The following is a 21,232-nucleotide window of genomic DNA, read 5'->3' as shown; positions in this document are numbered from 1 at the left end:
CCAACTCTTCCCTTGTAATAATTGGTTATTTTGTAAGAGTTACGTTGGCTATCATTTTTGGTTTCCTCATCTGTAAAAAGGAACTGATAATAGTATGAATCTCAAGCTCATTGGGAGTATTAAAGGACCAGATGTAAAGTGCTTAAATTAGCAAATAACACATAAGAAAATTCCTCTAATAAATATTAATTTTTCTTATATTTAATTTTAAAATCAAATTCTTTAGTTGAAACTCTGTATAGAATTAAAGTATCTCAGCAATGTGAGTTTTTTAAAAATATAATTTAATGATAAAGTAATAATGCCTGCCATATAAATTTGCATGTATCTCTGAAAGATATTGAAATTGTTTTTACTTAAATATCATTAATAACATGAAGACATTTTTAAATGTTTTTCTTCTCGAGGTAGCTTTCATGTTATTTCAGAATGTTTTTTATCAGTTAACAGTAAATATATTTCTGAATTTTGGAACTAATCATACAAAAAAATTTGCGTAAGTGACAGAATTGTGTAGTTTTATTTCCATGATTATCATTTATTTTTATTTCCATAATTACAGACTGAAATCAGCAAGGGAGGTGGTTACCAGAACAGGACACTCACTGGCTTTGGGATCCCTACATAGGTATTTAGGAGGAATAAGTTCTCAACATTTGAATTCTTGTGTTGGAATCCTTTATACTTTGTCTCAGGATAGCACTTCTCCTGATGTGCAGGTAAGTACCCCATCTTGATGCCCTCCTTGAAATTCATGATTTGTAGATAATGCAAATTATGTTTTTGTTGACCATTAGTAATTTATAAACAATCCCCTCCTCATAATAAATATCAAAGCCATTTTAACCATGATGGATTTTTAAAATTGAAATCTCACTATCTTTACTTCACACATGGTTTAAAGTCAAGTTCAGTGTCTTTTTCTGAGAATGAATCTCCTTTCCATCTTAATAACATCTAAATTTTAGAGAGCTTAATACATACCAGGCATTGTATTACATTCCTCTAAACATGTTAACATGTTTAATCTTCACGTTAACCTAGAGTGTATATTCCCAAAATACAGAAAGAAAACTGAGGCTTACAGAAGCTAAGTAACTTGCTCATAGCTGAAAAGCTTATAAATCTGTGTTCCTAACCACTTTACCATGTTGTTGTACTTATCTTACCCATTTCTGTCAAATCATCATTCTCCTGATATTTTAATCAAATCTTAAATGATTGTTGCTCTCCCTGCCCTTTTAGTCCCCTTATCTCTGTTTCCATGTGTATCCTTAATTACTATAGTAGCCTCCTACCTGGTCACTTTCTTTTTAGGTTCTTTTCTTTTCAGCTCTCCCTAGATATAAACCAGATTTGTTTTCCTGACTTTCATCTTTCTGTTTCCCTACTGAAAAGCTAAGGAAATGGCTTATTGTTTCTTAAATCAGTTTCTCATTCAAGTCCCATCAGCTGACCCAGGAACCTTCTGTTATTACCCCAAAGTACTGGTATTTTATCAATGATCTATCTACTTTCCTCCCATATCATGTCATTCTCATAACTGCACTTATATTTTTCCTATTCTCTCCCTTTTATTCCTATCTGATCATCCAAAATTTTTAATAATATTATAAGATCCAGTTTAACTGCCTTCTTGTCAAACTTCAGCATCCCTAATCCACAATTAGCTTCCATTCTTTGAATTACCATATTACTAAAAGTCTCCTCCATATCATCTAGCAGTCGAGTTGACTTAAAAACTATTCCATACTTTCATTCTTCTTTCAGTACAGTACTTTTTCTTCGATTTATTATATTTCTCTTCTTCAAGAAGTCTGTTCTGAATGTACATACTTTTGTATTGAATACTTTTGTTGATTAATTTAAATGTTTCTTTCCATGGCTTCCAGTGTCATCAAATCTGACTCTTCTTGATTGCTGCTGTCTCTCACTTCACAGTTCATTTTTATAACATTTAAAGGTCTCCCTAAAAGGAGAACTTTTTATTTACTTATTGTGAAAAGTTCAAATATACATAAAAATAGAGAGTATGCTATAAGAACCTATTATACCCATCATCCAACTTCAGAGGTTATCAGTATATGGTCAGTCTTATTTTATTTAAACTAGAGTTGGCAAACTTATTCTATAAAGGGTCAGATAGTAAGTTATGTAGGCTTTACAGTCATACAGTCTCTGTCACTGCTCAATTCTGCCATTGTAACAAGACAGCCATAAAGAATACATAAACAAATGAACATAACTGGCTCAAAGGCATTTGGGTTTTTTTTTATATTAATATATATTTATATATAATACATGTTATAAATATATTTATAAAAGTATACCTGTCGTAAGTATTTAACTCTAAATAAACTCTACAAACTGAATACACTGTGTAACCAGCACCTAGATCAATAAACAGAACATTATCAGTACCCCCAAACACTGTCCTCATGTTCTCTTCTAGTTACTACCTGTCCCACCAAGGATAACCACTGTACTAATTTGCAGCAGCATATGTTAGTTTTGCCTGCTTTTATACTTTATATCAGTGGAATCATATGGTTTGTACTCTTCTATATCTGGCTTTCAACATTGTGTTTGAGAGATTTATCTGTATTTATTAGGTGTAGTTAAAGATTTTGTTGAATCTTTTAAAAATTTGAATTTTTATTTTCTATATAGATTAAACAGTAAACACTTTTCAACAAACAAGATTTAGTTCAAGTTGTTAGCTAAAGAACCAGACATTACCTTGGAATTTTTAGTAATGAGATATACCTAAATGTATCATTCTAAATTAAATGATTATCTCTCAGTTGTCTTTTACTTGATATTTAAAGAGGAAAGTTTTCTGAAACTTCGAAAGTTATTTCTCTTTACAAGTTAGTAATAGCACAAAAGTACTTTACTTTGCCATTACTTTTATCAGTTGCTTCGTTGAAAGAATAATTCATTGTGTTTTAAGTTTCTTAATGCTACTGTCACATGTTAAATTTTTTTTTTTTCCTGTCCTCACAGACCTGGGCATTACATGCTCTATCATTAATAATCGATTCTGCTGGCCCACTCTATTACATGCATGTGGAACCTACCCTTTCTCTAATTATAATGTTGTTGTTAAATGTGCCTCCTACTCATGCTGAAGTTCACCAAAGTCTTGGTCGCTGTTTGAATGCCCTTATTACTACATTGGGTCCAGAGCTACAAGGTATACATAGCTGTTTTCGTGATGTTTTACATTAAAAATGTATACATAAAAACTAATTCAGTTCCTATTACTTACTCAAATACTTATGATTGAAGTGCAATTTAGTAGAATGTACTATTCACATATGTGGGTAGAATGTTAAGAGTACAATTGAATCCTAGATGATGACATAATAGAAAAAAAGCATAGAAACTAGAAAATTTAAGCTCCACCAATACTTAATTAGGTGATCTTGAGAAAAGTATTATATCTCTGGACTTTGGTTTTCTCCTCTATCAAGTGAGGGAAAAGTTGAAAAGCCTTTCTGATTGGTCATAGTAGATGCTCTATATAATTTGTTAAATAAATGCCATTCAATCTGATTTCACTTACCTGAAAAGACAAGACACACCTTATTTAGAAAAGTTAGATATGTCCTAAAAATACAACCCTTAAAATTAAAATGACAGGCATGAAGTGAAATAGTTTAAAGCACTCAATCTTTTTTAAGAAAAAAATGACATATCCAAAAACAAGACATTCTGATCTGTTGGAATGCAAATTATATGATATTAGTATATGAAAGCAAGTCTCAACTAAAATAAGCAGGGGTAAATTTATCAGCAATTTCTAATTCCACTTTTTATGAAAATTTGGTGTAACCTACAGAGAGTTTTAGGTTTTTCTTGGCCTAACAATTTGTGTTGCCATAAACCTTTCATACTAAGAATAACCAATAATCATCTAAAAATCTCTCAGCTGGATTATCCCTGCTTTTGTAGAAAAAATATACTTGATGATCCTTAAATTTTAAATTGGAAAAAAAATTTTAAACCCAGTAATATATTTTTAAGGAGTAATGATTTTATAGGCCAGTCGTTAAAAGCTTTCTGCTTTCATTTTAGGTAACAGCACTTCAATTTCTACCTTAAGGACTTCCTGTCTGTTGGGTTGTGCAGTGATGCAAGATAACCCAGACTGCCTTGTTCAGGCTCAGGCTATATCTTGCCTTCAGCAGCTTCATATGTTTGCTCCACGACATGTCAACTTGTCTAGCCTGGTTAGCTGTCTCTGTGTGAGTATAAAATTATACATGAATCCTTAGTTTCTTTTATTGGAAACTTATAGACTTATTTTAATTATTCTCTAGACTGTGTACAATACTTATTTTCTCCCAGTTCTAGTCCTTTTGGGGGAATGGAAGGCAATTTCCATATAATCACATCTTGAACCTCTCATACATTGATTCATTTTTCTCCCATTAATGTTGAATTTAATATGTTGAATATTTATCTATTAATAAACATATTGGGTGCTTAATGTCCCAGGTTATATAAATGCTATAGGACATGGAAAAATTTATGTGGGAGCACCTTTTTTCCTCTCTTTTTTCCCCTCTTTTTTCTCTATTCTAAATTATTACATATAAAGTTCTTTCTATCCCATTGGGCACATAACATTTTTCCTTAATATTCTAGCACCATATGCATCAATATTTTGGTTCTCCTAATGTGTCTAATAAGTATAGGAGTTGGTTCCCAGTTGTCAGTGGTTTTAAGATTTACCTTGAACATCACCAGTTGCTATCTGGGCTTGCCTCAAAAATTGTTATATTTGAAATGAAAACTTGACACCTTTGCTTTTTAACTTGTTCTGCCCCCTGCAATACTCATAGTACTTCCATTAATAACATGACAGAATTGCTACTTTAACAGATCTTTCATTTTCAAGCTTGAGGCAAAATATGCAGTATTTTAGACCTTGAAAGAACCTCAAACATCATTAACCAGTCTTCTCAAAAAAATGATAAACTGAGAAAGAAAAAAAATCAAATAGTTGGAAGAAGTAATGGAAGCTCTAAGTCTAAAATCCAGATTTTTGAACTCCTTGTCCAGTCCTCATTTCATTTTTTCATACTGACTTTGTAGTTGTGCATGGCTTTTACCTCAGCTCTGCCACCTCCTAGTTAGATGGCGTTAGGGAAGTCTCAGAACCTCATTCAGCCTTAGCTACCTTGTCTGTAACACAAAAAGATTACACAAGATGCCACCTGTAAGGCACAGGTCCCAGCCATTTATAACCACTCAGTAAGTAGTAGTTGTTTTTATTTTGTTAATAAATAATTTAAACATATATTATCTTTGTATAGATTTTGATAGTCATAATTATATATATAAGATTCTTAAAAAGAGGATGTGACTGAATTCTGTTAGAAACTTTGTTTCCTATCTAAAGTAAACATGTATTAGAGAAAATAACATTTACTGCAAAAGGATTTTACCTTTACTAAATGACCTTTCCTGGGAATATTACTCTTTATATTCGAAGAACCATTCCAAAACCAGTTATTGAAAAATAGCCATTCCTTTGCAAGTTAGTCTAGCTTTCACTCTCCATTTAAATATAACAATACTGCCATATTTTCTTGTTGAATTGTAGTAGGAAATTTCCACTAATAGCCTTGTAAAATTTCTTTTTTAACTTTACATGATTTCATTTAACAAGTAAAGTTTATTAAGAAAAAAGAACAAGACTAATAACTCATAGTGGTTTAGATCTAATCAAATTTGTAACTATTTTCTTTTCCTAGATAACAAAGGTTACATCATGTAAAGAAGAACAGAGACTATTATCAGATTTTTCTTTTGGGTACATTCAAAGCAATTAAGAAAATTGGAAGTAACAGTTAAATTTTATTCACATTACTCATAACATTTAAGCTATAAAATGATTTTTTCTTATACAGAAATCATATTCAAAAATTGCTCTTGCTACAGTGTGTTAATTTTATGTCTTAATATTTTGGTTATTAACGCTTTTCTAAATTTATTAGATTGAATTTATATTTTAAAGTAGTCCCTTTAGTAAGAAAATTGCTTTGTTTTGCTATTTAACAACATCATGATCAGATTTTCTTTTCTACAAATAATTTAATTATTTAGAATGAAGAGTTTTCATATTAATCGAAGCTCCCTGAATATTCAGAATACATTTCATCATTAGGAAAGAACCTTACTGGAAAGGGCTTTCTTCTAACTGCATGCTATTTAACTTCTATTCTGTACTTGGCCTTAACTACACTAGCAAGTCTGAGTACTCTCGGTTTTAAAACTTGGCTTCCAAGAGTAAAAAAAAAAAAGTCTATAATTAACTTGTGATGAGATAAACTATCCTTGCTGGACACCTGTCCATGTGAATGCAGTCCAGATCACTCCTCTCATGACTGCTTGATCTGGTTTTGTTACTGAAGTTTAAGAAAGATTCCAAAGAAAAACCTAATTACACACATGTACATTTTTAAATTATTCTGTATTTTATATCTTTACATCTTGAGTTGACTATTTTCAAGATCTTAGCTCAACTCATATTTTAAGTTGGAAAATGAAATATTTATGGCATATTTTTAAAGCTGAAGCTAAGCCAATTTACTGATAGTTTTCTCCATTTATATTTCAATGCTTAGCCAACTGTTAAAGTCATCCTAGTATTTTATCTTTTGTTTTTTTTGTGACCAGTCTGTCATTTGTTTTTGTGCAGGAGATCTTATTGGATAATTCTGTGTTGGTAGGTCCCTGACCCTCAATTCCTAACTTTTTTTGAGGTTTGCAGTGCTGTTTCTTTGTGTCATTTTTTTGGTTGTAGCTATTCTTATTTTCCTCTGCATCTCAGTTTAACCATTAATGCAGTCTAGTATGTGAAGCATGTTACATGATGTTTATTTGATACCTGTGTAAATAAATCTTCTCTAACCTTCTCCAGCTGGTGCATTCTTTGCACTTAATTTTGCATTATTTTGATTTAATATATTCATTTCAGAAAGGAATTGTTATTATTTAATTTCTGTATTTTGCCTGCTTGGTTTGTTTGCCTAAATGCACTCTATTTCTCTTTCCCATTTTAAATGCTGGAGAATGACATGGCGATATTAAACATCCCATTTTGCTTTGTATGACAGCCTTCAGTCTTTTTTCTGCCAAATGACGAGCACTTTTAAGCATGCTTTTTCTAAAACATTGACCAGCCTAAATAATGCTGCACCTGCCTTGTATTATATGCTTGTAAATCTTCAATTTAAATAACTAGCAGATTCTTTAACTTTTCATTAAGATCATCCTGTAGACTGCTTTTTTTGTCATTGTTAAATATATTCATAATCTTGGGCATGAATAAACTTAATGTTTTTACATGTTAACTTCTTTGTTATCCTGTGTACTGGTTTCTAACAACAGAGTTCTTAAACCTGACTAGAATGATGTTACCTTGAGACTACGTGAACAGCATTCCTCTCTTTCCACTTTTGAGTTCATGATATGGCTTGAGGGTATAATAGAACATATTTATAAAGCAGTTCCTATTTGTATGTTTCACTGATGATATATTTACACACTTTTTCTGTCCCTTGGCTTCTGATAAAATTTAGGATTTAGCTCTCTTTGCATGTATTTATCAAAAAGCCAGCTTCCACCACCTACTCTTTCTGAGAGTTTAGACTGTCCTTTTCAACAAACTCACCTACTTCAATCCTCTTTTTCCCACACATCAGCTCTAAAGATCATTATAAGAATTATGCCGTTACATTTCTCAAATTGTGCTTGGAAAATCACTATCATAAGGCACATTCATTGTTATAAACCACATCAAATTGGTCTTTACCTTCATAATTAAACAAAATAAATTTTAAAAACTCTAGACTTTATTCTACTTATGAAATCACTGAGTAAGAATTTGTATCCAGAAATCTTTGACTTGTTTTAATTGCTCATTTAAGGTATGTCACCAATCATATCATTTATACATCCTATTGAGATTTACACCGTTTAAACACTTCTAAGTAAACAATATATATTGAGTCTGTCATTCTGAGCAGAAGTATTTTATATCTCTAAGATATATACATATCTATATATAGACCTACATATATGTACATTTTGCTATCTATAATGTTTGTCTATAGAGAGCATTTTTGGTGAATATGTTTTCTAAGTAAAACTTTCTGCCTTTATTTGAAAATGCATTTATTTACCCTATATGGCATCTGAATAAAATACTATTGATAGAGACTTGGATTAAAAATATCTATCATTTGTTGAGCATTTACTGTTGGCTAGGTATTGAGCTCTAAGCACTTTTGCATGTTTCTTTGTGTTAACTTCACAACAGTCTTGTGAGATGGAGTAGTGTTATCTACATTTTACAAATGAGGAAACTAAGGCACAAAGAGATTAAATAATTTGCCCAAGGTCACACAGTTAGTAAGTGGTGGATCTGGGACTCAAACTAATACAGTTTGATTCCAGAGCCTTCATTTTAACCAGCATGTTATATTACTTATATAGATTTATATAAATTTCTACTTACAGAATCGTAAAACATTATAACATTGCATGAGCACAAATCTATAAACTGCAAATAAATTCTTTCTCACTTGTATTTTATCTCTCAATTATTTTTACTCATAAATTTTGTGTCTTTTAACTATTAAGAGGCTTTTGCTTGGATTTGTTTATGAACATTGTATAATTAAGTACATGTATTACTCCTTAAGCTATTTCTAAGTTATATAGTAAAAAAATATATACTAGAATAATTTTCATTTCTGTGTATTTAATAAGTTCCATCTAGCCCAATAACGGGCTGGATAGAATTAAGAGGGGTCCACTGAATATCTATTAGATTTACTGAGTGCCACCAAGAATTTCAGCTTTTTCAATCCCCAAATGGTATTTTTCAGGTGAATCTTTGTAGTCCTTATCTGTTATTGAGAAGAGCAGTACTGGCTTGTTTACGTCAGCTTGTGCAGAGAGAAGCAGCTGAAGTTTCAGAACATGCTGTTATGCTTGCTAAGGATAGTAGAGAAGAGTTGACTTCAGGTAATTCTTTTTATCAACATTATCTTCAGCTCAAATGATTGTTTTAATCTTAAATCTTCCATATAAACATGAGTTTTTAAAACAATTTAAAATTTAATATGTCTTAAACCTTCTATAAAAGATAATTGCTAAAAATTATCCTTCCAACCAATGATGTTTGTTACTAGTTTAGAATGGTGGTTCTCAAACTTAGACCCCCAAACCAGCATCAGCCATCTTACCTGGGAATTTGTCATAAATGCAAACTGTTGGATCCCACGCCAAATCTGCTAAACCAAAAATCTGTGAATATAGCCCAGCAGTCTGTTAACCTATGTTTTTACAATCCCTCTGTTAATATGTACTGAAATTTGAGAACCATTAGGTTTAGGGCAAGTTTTTTTCCACAGTAGTCAATTGAAATTGGATTTAGCCCTTAAGTAATTTATCATATGTGCCTTCCTTTCTCCAGAATCTCATTTAGTAAAATTCACCATAGATGAATCTGCTTCGAGTTAAAGGGTTTTTATGTCCCTTCTTCTGTGTTTCAGAGCTGAATAAGGATTTCTTTGCCAGTAAGATTTAAGTATATATCCTTTCATTTTATAATTATATGAGTAATCCAAACATGCATATAAATTTAAATAGCCTACAAAAATAGTAAAGATAATATCTTACACTTTTATGTATATAGTTTCCAAAGTACTGTCACACTTTTAGGTCTCAGACTTAAAGCTTTTCAGTATTTAAAGCTATCAGACCTGTAATGTGTTTTACTGTCATACTGTGCTTTTTCAGTTACAATTTTGTTGTTATATTAAAACTTTTGCTCTCACTTGATTTATTCAAAATTGCTGAATTGTTATGCTAGTCATCATCAAACAGGTTGCAGAACTCATTTGAAAACTATTCTGTGATTATTTACCTTAACCAGAGAAATTTTAATCTTCTAACCATATGAGATAGTCTCCCCAAGATGACCTTTGATTTATATTCACCACTGAAATTATCTATATATGTTGCTATAGGCTTTGATTGTGTAAATATTCTGGTACATGCTCCTAGAATTATTGAAATAGCTTTATGAGTAAAATTATAGTAAAGAACTCATATATAATTCCTTTTAAATTTTGTCACTTTGCAAACACATGGAAAAGTTGAAAAATGTTCATTGAACACATAGATTCACCTACCTAATATCTTTATGACACTGATTTTATCTCATTCCCTTCTCTCCCTCCCTCTTATTTTCCATCCCTCTCTCCTTCCCTCTCTCTCTCCATACATAACACACACACAGCCTTTTGCCAAACCATCTCAAAGCAGGCTGCAAGCATCATAACAATTCACCCCTAAATACTTCAGTTTGCATTTTCTAAGAAGGACATTCTCCTACATAACCACACATCATTTCCACATGTAATAAAATTAACAGTGATTTAGTAACATCATAGAATGTGCAATCCTCACACAAATTTCCCTGTTACCAAAAAAAAAAATGTCCTTCGTGACTCCTGTTCCCCTCATCCCTACGCAAATGTAGGATCCAGTCATGACTCACATTGGTTGTTCTGTCTCTTTAGGCCCCTAATCATTAACATTCCTGCTACCTCCTTTTGATCTTTAATAGATAATTCCTCTATTAAAATATCTTATAGTAGCATAATCTTTAGAAAATAAATGCTTTCATAAATGCTAGACGAGTTAGATCTTCAAGAAAAAATGTATATGTTCTTTAAGCATTTCCAGAATTATGGGAAATAGAAAGCGTTTCCAGAATTACGGGAAATAGATGCTAGATCAAGGCTTCTATTTCACCTTGAGATGCTTTATTAGTTTGCAATGAGAATATTGTGTAGTAATTTATATTAATTCAGTACTGTTCTTTAGTTCCTTAATAGCTTATTGTAGTAATTAAAAACTGTTCTCCATACAATGATTGTTTTCTGAGTTTTACCCTCATGTTAATAAATTCAAAGCCTTTTCCTTATTAGAATAAGGAAAGTTTAATTATGATTATTTATTTGAAATTAAATTTAGAGAGAAAATAAAATAACGATACCAAAAACATTATAAAAAATTTTAAATTTTGAATACTAATTGGCTTAAAATGTTTATCTAACTTAAGGAAAACATTACTACGTCTCAGTAAAGACATTTTTCAATGACATTGCATAATAAATAACTGTATAGTTTCATGAATACTACCAAATTAACTGTGAACAAAAGTAGACCTTAGTAGGTTAAGGCACAGTATTTGGACTAATTCTTTAAAATATACTGCCACATAATATTTTAATAACTGCTGAATAATGTGTGTGCTTCTCATATGGCAGTTTTGTTTTCTGTATTACTTAGATCATCGATTTTCTTCTTGTCAGATGCTAACATCAGAGAAGTGGGCCTTGAAGGGGCATTACTGACCTTACTAGACAAAGAGACAGATCAAAGATTGTGCCGTGATATCAGAGAGACTTTAAATCACATGCTCACATCTATGGCAGTGGATAAACTTTCTTTTTGGTTAAAACTTTGTAAAGATGTCCTTGCTGCATCAGCTGGTAAGTACTGGTGATTACCAGTTGAAATAATAAAATCGAAAGTAAAAATGTTATATGAAATTGTTTGCCAGTGATAGTTCATCAATCTTTTGTGACTATTGGGTTATAATTGCTTGTTGTTTTCTTCAAATGATTCTAGTGCTGGTATTTAAGTCTAACACTTAAGCCTGTTTTTTTTTTCTCTTTTGGTTGTCTTATATGATTTTCCTGTGTAAAACAAAATAAAAAGTAGAGTTGTTACCTATTAAAGGATGAACTAATTTATAGTAGCTGTATCATTTGTTTTCATACATGGAATAAATATTTGAGGGACTGCCTCAAGTCAACATAATAGAAAACTCATCGAAAGTTATATTTTGAGCAAGCCAGTTTCTCCACACTTAATGATGTTAATCTCAAATAATATTTGAAATTTGTGTTATTTCCCTAATGTCTTTGTTGGTATAAGATAATTGTTAGTGAGAAAGTGTATTAGAGTCTTTAAAATTTATATCCTTGGAGTTAGAAAGAAAATAAATGAGAGGAAGAAAGATGATAGAAACCAATTTTGTTCTAAGTACTGTACCTATTTTATCTGATTTTTACCCTTTAACTATCCTATGAGTAGGCAGTGTTATTCCATTTTACACAAGAGGAAACAGGACTTGGAAGGTTAAGTAATTGCCCAAAGACACAGACAGATTCAAACCTTAGCTTGCATGGCTTTAAAACCTAACTTCCTACAGTATTTCAGTACCTCTCAACTCTGTTATTCAAATCTTATAACTTAACTGAATTATGTGAAAGGGAGAAAAGTCCCATGAAAGTCTTGGCGGGGGGGGGGGGGGTTGTTTTTTGTTTTTTGTTTTTTACATTATCCACAGTCTACTTGATTCTTGATGATCCTTTTCTCTTCCAGTGATTTATACCTGCTCTTTAACCATTATGCTCCACATTTTCCTTCTTTAATGCTCTCTTCTATCCCCACCACTTAAGACTTCTCCTTTAGAAGAAAATGTGTATATACATAGACAGGTTGATACACTTTTCTGATATCTCACTTATCTTTCTTTAATTTTACATTCATGCTCTCTGAGTTTACTAGCTCCATTTTATTTCACCATTTATTCGTTATCCTTTGTAGTTTGGTCCTATCAGTTCTCATTAGGAAAACATACATTTCAATTTCTGTTGACTTCTTAGTCATAAGACAGGAGTTTACCATAACTGTTTATGACATCTTCGCTACCTACCATAACATACTCAAAAAAATTTTGATGTTCAAGATAATTTAAGAAAAGCAAGTTGGTTTGTTTTATAACATTAATGCTATTTTAAGTTGAGTTAATAAGTTATCAGTTAATATAAAGAGGAAATAATTCACCCTTCGGTGGCTCCTGGTCGTCAGGACAATGTGAGACCACAGTGACAGCAGTGGATCTATCCTAAGAAAAAATATTTTCAGACACTTCAAGTGAGTTCAGAACCCTTCTTTAATACTTTCAAGCCCTTGTGTTAGGGCGGCATCCTCAGTATAATCCACTACACTCTCTATTGGAGAACTTTGATCTTCTTTAATACATCCATCTACATATAGTGGATTGATAACTATCCTACTATCCAGTATCATGTTCAGTGTTTCATTTTGAATATAATTTAACAATTTCGAGCAGTTCTTATAACATTTCTTTAACAACTGTTGTGCTTGCTGCAGCAGCACATGTTAAATACAGCTGTTACCTGTATTTAATAGGCATGATTATTTTACATTTTTAAAAGATTTATGTTGATCAACAGTAATTCTGGTCTAAATTCGAAGTCATTTGTGTTCCTTTAGAAATATATCTTGAGTTGATTATAATTACATGTATTCTCCCTTGATAAAAGATTTTACAGCTGTAACTTGTGTGGATACAATGCAAGAAGAAGAAGGAGATAAAGGGGATGATGCCTCAGTTTTGACCACCAGAAATGATGACAAATCCCATCCTTTTACCAACCCCCGATGGACTACTAGAGTCTTTGCTGCTGAATGTATCTGTAGAATAATTAACCAGTGTGAGAATGCACACAGTGCCCATTTTGACATTGGTTTAGCACAAGAAATGAAAAAAAGGGATTCAAGAAGTAAGTGGCATAATAATGAAAAGACCAAGTGATGTATATAGAAATGTGATCTGCTTATGTTTTTAATATTAATTTTAAAAGTTAAACTAAAATGTAGTTTTATTCTTTTAAATCAGTTATGAAACTTGACACAGCATTTGTATAGCTATAAGTTTAGTATATTTTTAAAGTTTAAATATATTTTTAATGATTAAACTTTTTAAATTAGCATTCGTTTTTGTTTGATGGCACATGCAGTGAATTATATTTATAGGAAATAATCATGTTCTTGCAAAGTAGTGTGTGCATTAGCTACTTCCCAAATTTTTCTAATTTATAACATAGCAGTTTCGCTTATAGATTATTTTTGCTTCATGGGTATTACTCAGCAAACAGTTGAGCCTGTCTCAGTGTTATCATGGTTATAAGACCATTTTAACATTTTTTTTTCTTGTTGACAGTTTCTTTTAGTGTGCAGAAGCTTGCCTCTTGCATTATTTACAGGATTTACATTTGTACTTAGTGGGGCAGAATAAAGAGAAATGAGTCTATTCTGTCTTGTCTAGCATGCACTATATTAATTTTTTAAAATAAATTTATTTAAATTAGTTTCAAATGTACAGTACATTGCATTTTAATCTTTTTTATTGTTCCATTTGATATCTTTTGCTAAATATGTGTTAAGATTTGATGTCTAATTTTTTAAATTTACTTCACGTGTGTTCAAGATGCAACACACATATCTAAATGCCCTGAAAATATTCTTTACCAGACAGAAGAATTATAAAGCAAACTGTTGCTGTCGCCAGTCAGAGAGTTTGAATTAGCTATCTATGTTTAAATGATTTTTTTCAAGCAACATTTATTGAGTCTCTTATCTGGGATGAGCAAGCACTGTGTTAGACACTGATAAGTATTAACATTAGTGTATCATAGATGCATACTGATTGCTATGCTTCCAGTTAAAATTGTAATTGACACTTACTGAGGTGAATTGGTTTCTTCAGTGTAACCTATAGCTCTTCTTCCTTGAATTAGTCTCAAATATATTTTAGTAAAGATTAGCTGTACCCTTAAACATTTTATTCTTGAAACATTGTTAAATAATTGTCCTATGTCATTTCCTGGTAGAATTATACCAAAGAATGTGTTGTATGAATAAAAGGAATTCTCATTTATAATTTTGTAGCAAGAAATAGTTTTTATCTTGCAGTCATTTGTATGTATGGCAGGACATGCACAAATAAGATAATCTAGTCCATACAAAGCACTACATAAAACTTTTTTTAAAGGAACATTGTCTTTTAGCTTCAACTTGACATAAAGAGAATAATTAAATTATTCTGCCTAATTCATCAAAACCCAAAATCTCCTAAGTCCTTTCCAATGTATTTTTATTAGAAAGTCTGAACAAAATTTTTATTGAAGTTACTATTAGCACTCTTTTAAAAGATACTAATTCTGCCTTTGGTTTTTGAATAACTGTATAAGTTGCTTTGAAATAATATGTTGTGTGTATTTGCAGTGGTGCAGTAAATTCAGCTTTGAAGTCTGTATTTAACATAGTAAAACAAAACAGTAAATCACATCAGAGGTACTTAAAAGAAAATCTCTTACGAAATTAAGTTTAAAACCATATAAAGCTTAGTTCCAGCATATTCCTTTTTTTGATAAGCTTTTTTAATCTTGCAGATGACTTTTTGGTGCTACATCTTGCCGACTTAATTCGTATGGCTTTTATGGCTGCCACAGATCACAGTGACCAGCTCCGTCTTTCTGGCCTTGAAACACTGTTAGTTGTTATTCGGCGATTTGCAGCTATTCCAGAACCAGAGTTTCCAGGTCATGTGATTCTGGAACAGTATCAAGCCAATGTAAGCACTTGCTGTTAGAGAATTTTGTTATTATACACCCTATCAGATAAAAATACTATGAAGCTAAAGGTATGTCACCTCTTAATACATGAATGAGTATGTAGCTCTGCTAATATATCATCATTATAATCAATACATAGAAAATGCATATGTTTGAAGAAATCTTCAAGTAAAAGCAAAATAGTACATAAAATAGGTCTTATAACGTTAAATGTTAAGTTTCATAATTAAAATCTTGGTAACCTGGGGAAATAAGGACTTTGGTGTAATAGAATTCTTTACAAAATATCTGAATAAGCTTAGGATAACACTAATTCATTATTAAACATTCAGTTTAGGCTACATGCATGTTTTATTTTCATTCCTAGAATAATGTAACCACCTTCATTTTTGTTCTGAACTTAGAAAAGAATTCAAGTTTCTATTACTGGTTCTGTAGTCTTTTTAAGTGATGTTCAACTGATGCATTGAGCAATTTAGGAAGAACAAGGAAGATAACAAAATCATCACATAATACATCACGTCGCATGTAATCCTCCAGCAGCATTCATCCCAGGATACCTCTCATTATGATTCAAAGGTAGCTTCTGATGGCTAGTAGTTAGGGAGACCAGAGCAGTTCAGCAATTCGTCAGCAGTCTTCATCTTCCCAGCAGGTAATGCCAGTATATGCTTAAGGAGAAAGCAAAAGGAGTGGAGTTACATAGAACTATCCTATTAGAATAAAATATTATAATTCAACTTAAGTGGAGCGCTGTTATATTTTTAGCCCTCTTAAAATTGCAAATGGTAGAAATAAATTACTACTCAGCAGAAAAGGAAAATTGTCAGCAATCTTAGTTGGCTCTGCTTGGTTCTACACTGGCTTTATTCTCAAGTTTCTTGTCTTCAAATGTTATCAAGATGGCTATCTTAACACCTAAAATCTTATAAAGAAACAACACTTCTTTCCCAGTACTCCCAACATGGGTCTCTCTGGAGCCAGGCAGTACTGTAAGCTCCATAGGAACAACATGGGCTAAGATTTGGGGAGAGAGAGGTCCTCCAAAGGAAAATCGGGTGCTTTCAACTAAAAACGGGACAGTATAATGGGCAGGCAAAAACAACAGGTGTCCACAATACCTATTATAAATAATTTTAAAATAACATTAAAAAGAAAACGAGTTTGTACTATCTTACTTATTGATCTTGATATGTTATATCATTTCTTGCCAGGTAGGAGCAGCACTTAGACCAGCTTTCACTTCAGAGACACCACCTGATGTCACTGCCAAAGCATGTCAGGTAAATGTCTAGAAAGATGAAGCTTAAGAAGGAAAACCCTCTCGGGAACCACCCAAAGCAAACAGTCCCAGCCTGTCTATGTAAAATGTATCAAGCAAACATTAAATAAATTCCTGGGATTTTTTTTTAAAAAAGAAGAAGTAAAACCCTCTCTTCAAAAGCAATTCTCCAGTTAGTATTTGATACCACAGCACTACATTATAGTTGTCTAACCATTAATCTCAGCTGCTCCTTTTCCTTTACTTTTTAAGTTAAGAGAAATTCCTTTTCCTTTTGTATAACTGCATAATCATCCAGCATAGGAATAAATCATAATTTATTTAACCAGTGACAGATAAATGGGTTTTTTTCATCTTTTGCTGTTACAAGTAGTGCTGGAGTGAATGAACTTCTGCGTGGGTCATCTCACTGGGTGTAAGCATATTTGTAAGAGAAATTCTCCAAAATTGAATTGCTGTGTTGAAGAGTATATTATGGAGGTTTGCCAGTTTAATCTCCTTCCAGTAATGTGTGCAGATACCTCTTGGCCCACAGTCTCAGCATTATTGTGGGTTATCAAACTTTTAGACTTTTGTCTACCTGATGGAGTAAAAAGAGTATCTTAGGATAGTTTAGATTTGTATTTCAAGCGAAATTGAGCATTTTTTCATATATCTAAGGACAATATAATATACAATTTTAAACAGGTACTTTTCTCTGAGTGATTGTCAAACAATAACCAGCCCTGACTGACCTGAAATAATTAAAAGCAGAACTACTTTGAATTGAATTAATTATAAACATAATGGGAAAACTCACTTTAGTCGTCTTTCAACTTTCTTTTATTCCTTTGTATTTAGGAAATGTTAAATTTTCTCTAGAAAAAGAGAAATTCTGTGATACCCAGGAAAACCATAGACAGCCCGTGAAAATTGAGTAAGCTTTTTGCATTGGAGAAAAATTAATGATTTGTCTTAGAAATTTTTAATATCTTGTCTTAAAGAATCAAAATCTTCTTTGGGGTTTTAAGTGTTAGGTGCTTTATTTCTTAACAAAGTTATATTAATTAACTCAGATTTTAAAATAATAAGATTAAATAATCAAGATTAGAGATTTAATTCAAATGTTAATCCAAACATTTATGAAAGTGATACCTTCTGGCTTCATTTCTCCACATAAATAACATCTGAAACTCTTTTATTATACTTATTATTAGTACTGGTTTCCTTTCTTCAACCTTACACATCATTTCCTTTTGAAATGCTGGCTTTTGAATGTCATTGTCAGCAGCATCCCATTGGGTTTCTTGATAGCAAGGTAATTTCAATGACTAGATTCCTAAATTGTAGTTTATCTCCGCTGAACTCACAAGGGAGATATTTATCATTTTTAAATGTGACTTCTTATTTTCTTAAAAATCAGGTTTGCAGTGCCTGGATAGCAAGTGGAGTTGTAAGTGACCTTAATGATCTCCGAAGAGTTCATCAGTTGCTTGTTTCATCGTTAACAAAAATACAGGCTGGAAAAGAAGCTCTAAGTCACTTATATAATGAAAGTGCTTCTACCATGGAGATCTTAGCTGTACTAAAAGCCTGGGCAGAGGTTAGTATTTCTCAATTTATAACTGAAATTTTAGAAGTTGTTAATAAATATCTTAGGCCATAAACTGAAATCAACTTTTTAAAACAGATAAATCCATCTTTAAGGTTAAGAAAAGATTTTGAACATATGATTTATTTATATGTTAATTGATATTTCGACCAGGCATTCTAACGTGTTCTCTCTTGTCTGTCTCTGCTGCTTTAAGCAAGGGTAGTCATGAGCCAGAGAGACTTTATAATAGCCAGTGGAAATCAGTTTTTATTGAAATCTGAATTAATAGAAATGTGGGTGTGCTTGTGTGTTTTATCAACTCTATAACACAACTTTAATTTTTTAATGCTCTTATAGAGTGATTTTTGAATATTAAGTCATTTCCTTTTCTAAGATTAAAGAAATCTTGTAGGAAAATGCCTAATTTTTCATTAGTTTTCTAATTGGAAAGGAAGCTATATCTTTTTTTTAATTACTATGGAAATGTTCAAGCAGATATGAAAGTAGATAACAATAGTATAATGAACCCACTTACACCCATCATCCAGCTTTGAGCATGGCCAATCTGAGTTCATATATCATTTTAATGAAGGAGTATAGTCTCAGAAGGCAACTAAGAGAATTAATATGTGAGAATGGAGGAAATTAAAACCTGAAGATTGTAGAATCTGTTTAGCTTTTTTCCCCACTATTTAGGGTTGACAAATCTTGATTAGGAAATAGTTTCACCTAGATTAACTAAACTGGATCTGTCTTATACAGTGAACTCTTTATGCTTTTAAACATATACTTGTAAAAGAACAAATTCCATAATCTCTATAACCTGTTTTACAAATAAGTCTCTGCCCATTACCTTGTATTCTCTCTTCTGTAAAGATAATGACTGACCAATAGGTTCTGCATAAAGGAGTTCATAATCTGCTATCTGAAATCCTCCGCTCCAGATAACATTTGGAATTCAGAATTTGGGGGATTTTCAAAAAGTAATGCAGTTCATATTCCATATATTTATGCAAGAAGTCTGGGGCAATACCGTGGAATATGTAATCAAACACATTAATATATCTAGTAAAATGTGTGGATATTCTTACTGTGTTGGATAAATAGCCTCATATAAATTCAGTTTTGCCACCAGATTAGTTTCTCACACACTTACATTTTTTCAGAGCTTATTGGATTTTAGAGCTGTAGATAAAGGGGTAGTACTGTGTTGAATACTTTAATATCCTATAGTCCTGTGAAGGGTACATGTTGTTTGTATGTAAACTTTTTGTAGTGATTTAGTGGAAACTTTAAAAGAAAATATTTTCAGTATTTCAGTTTACTGCAGTTCAGAGACAGCCACCTGAAACCATATGTTGAGATGGATAGTAAGGCCATAACAAGACTTAGTGAGAAAGAGTGCGAAGATCATTAGTTACAGCTCATGGTTGTAAAAGTACAGAGAGGCGGCACATTAGCCAAGTATTTGTTATCCCTAATATATATCACCAACGAGAACCCTTTTGGATCTTTCTACTCCAGTTTTGTGTATGTGGGTACACATGTGTACCTTTTGGTATCACAATGTATTTCAAGTCCAGTATGCTCAAAGGTAAGTCTGTCTCCTTAGCAAAATAAAAATATGACAGCACCTTTTCAAGGGGTACGAGTTCTTCTTATTTACAAATTAACTTTTAACAGGTCTACATAATTGCTTTAGAAAGACATAAAAACCACAAACAACCTTTGAGGACCTGTTCAGAAGAAAGTGTTAGAAGTGGGTCATACTCCTCAGATGGACTGCTTGACCTAGTCCACATGGACCTAGGCACACTAAGTAGGCTCTGGCTTGCGGCACTTCAGGATTTTGCTCTCTTAACTTTGCCTTCAGAATTTGCCTCCCAACTTCCTGTTGAAGGTAAGGGGGTAAAACATTTATATAATTCCTCGGGTGACAGTAACTTCTCAACACTTCTCCTTTAGCAGGTAATGTTTATCTGAAATATTTTCCCCAGAATAATTTTCATTCATAGAATAAGCATGTGAGAGTTGCTTTGGAGTAGACACACTGAAATTGATTCGCTAGGTCATGAGGCATGTATATCTTACCTCCCAAACTACTGCTAAATCGCTCTTCAAAGTGGTTATAACAATTTCTATGCCCATCAGCAACATGTTTCTGTTTCACCACATCTCCCCACCATTATATGTTATGCCTAATTTTTGCCAGTCTGATGGGTGTGAAGTAGTATTTCATTGTTTTCTTTCCTTGCTTGAAGATCTTTCTTCCTAGGTTTATAGGCTTTTTAATTTTTTTCTTCCACAAATCACGAAGTCATAATCTTTACCCATTTTCTACTTGGCATTTGTCATTTGCTTACTAATTTGTTAATCTTTTATATATTTTTAGTATTGTGATTCCATGTCTTGCAGATATCTTCTAGTCAGTAGCTTGTTCTTTTTTTTTACCTTTTTGAAATTAATGTAATTAGTCATTCATGGTTTATGTAATGCCTCATACATTTTTTTACTTAAAATCATAAAGACCTATAAGTTTTACAGCTTTGCATTTTACACTTTGGACTTTAATACAACTAGAATTTATTTTGCGTGTATAAAATGGAGATAGGAATCTAATTTATGGTCATTAATACCTCATTTTGTGGACTGCATGTTCGATAGCCACTCTTAATCTTCATGTTATTCCAAAATGGCTATTTTTTTTTTACTCTATGATAAGAATTTTAGGGTCAGTCTGTCAAATTCTATTAGAATTTTAGTAGAAATTATACACAAAAAGGTATGTAGTATTTATTGTACTTTTCAAGAGCATAAAAATGGAAATAAATT

At 31.9% G+C, this 21,232-nt stretch overlaps 1 protein-coding gene across 1 annotated transcript in view; it reads left to right on the top strand.

Moving 5' to 3' along the window:
• HEATR5A (HEAT repeat containing 5A) overlaps window positions 1-21,232 on the top strand; it is a 91,082-nt gene that overhangs the window by 52,368 nt on the left and 17,482 nt on the right. The window contains exons 18-28 of the mRNA XM_011376414.2: window positions 227-236; window positions 502-719; window positions 3,007-3,196; window positions 4,081-4,250; window positions 8,907-9,045; window positions 11,406-11,585; window positions 13,452-13,691; window positions 15,363-15,544; window positions 16,760-16,828; window positions 18,230-18,409; window positions 20,084-20,300. Coding sequence (XP_011374716.1) covers window positions 227-236; window positions 502-719; window positions 3,007-3,196; window positions 4,081-4,250; window positions 8,907-9,045; window positions 11,406-11,585; window positions 13,452-13,691; window positions 15,363-15,544; window positions 16,760-16,828; window positions 18,230-18,409; window positions 20,084-20,300 — 1,795 coding nt within the window. The remainder of the gene's footprint in view (window positions 1-226; window positions 237-501; window positions 720-3,006; window positions 3,197-4,080; window positions 4,251-8,906; window positions 9,046-11,405; window positions 11,586-13,451; window positions 13,692-15,362; window positions 15,545-16,759; window positions 16,829-18,229; window positions 18,410-20,083; window positions 20,301-21,232) is intronic.

This window comes from Pteropus vampyrus, unplaced genomic scaffold (genome assembly GCF_000151845.1).
Source record: "Pteropus vampyrus isolate Shadow unplaced genomic scaffold, Pvam_2.0 Scaffold297, whole genome shotgun sequence".
Lineage (NCBI taxonomy): Eukaryota > Metazoa > Chordata > Mammalia > Chiroptera > Pteropodidae > Pteropus > Pteropus vampyrus.
Note: the sequence above shows the minus strand (reverse complement) of the source record. Positions and strands in the feature narration are given on the sequence as shown.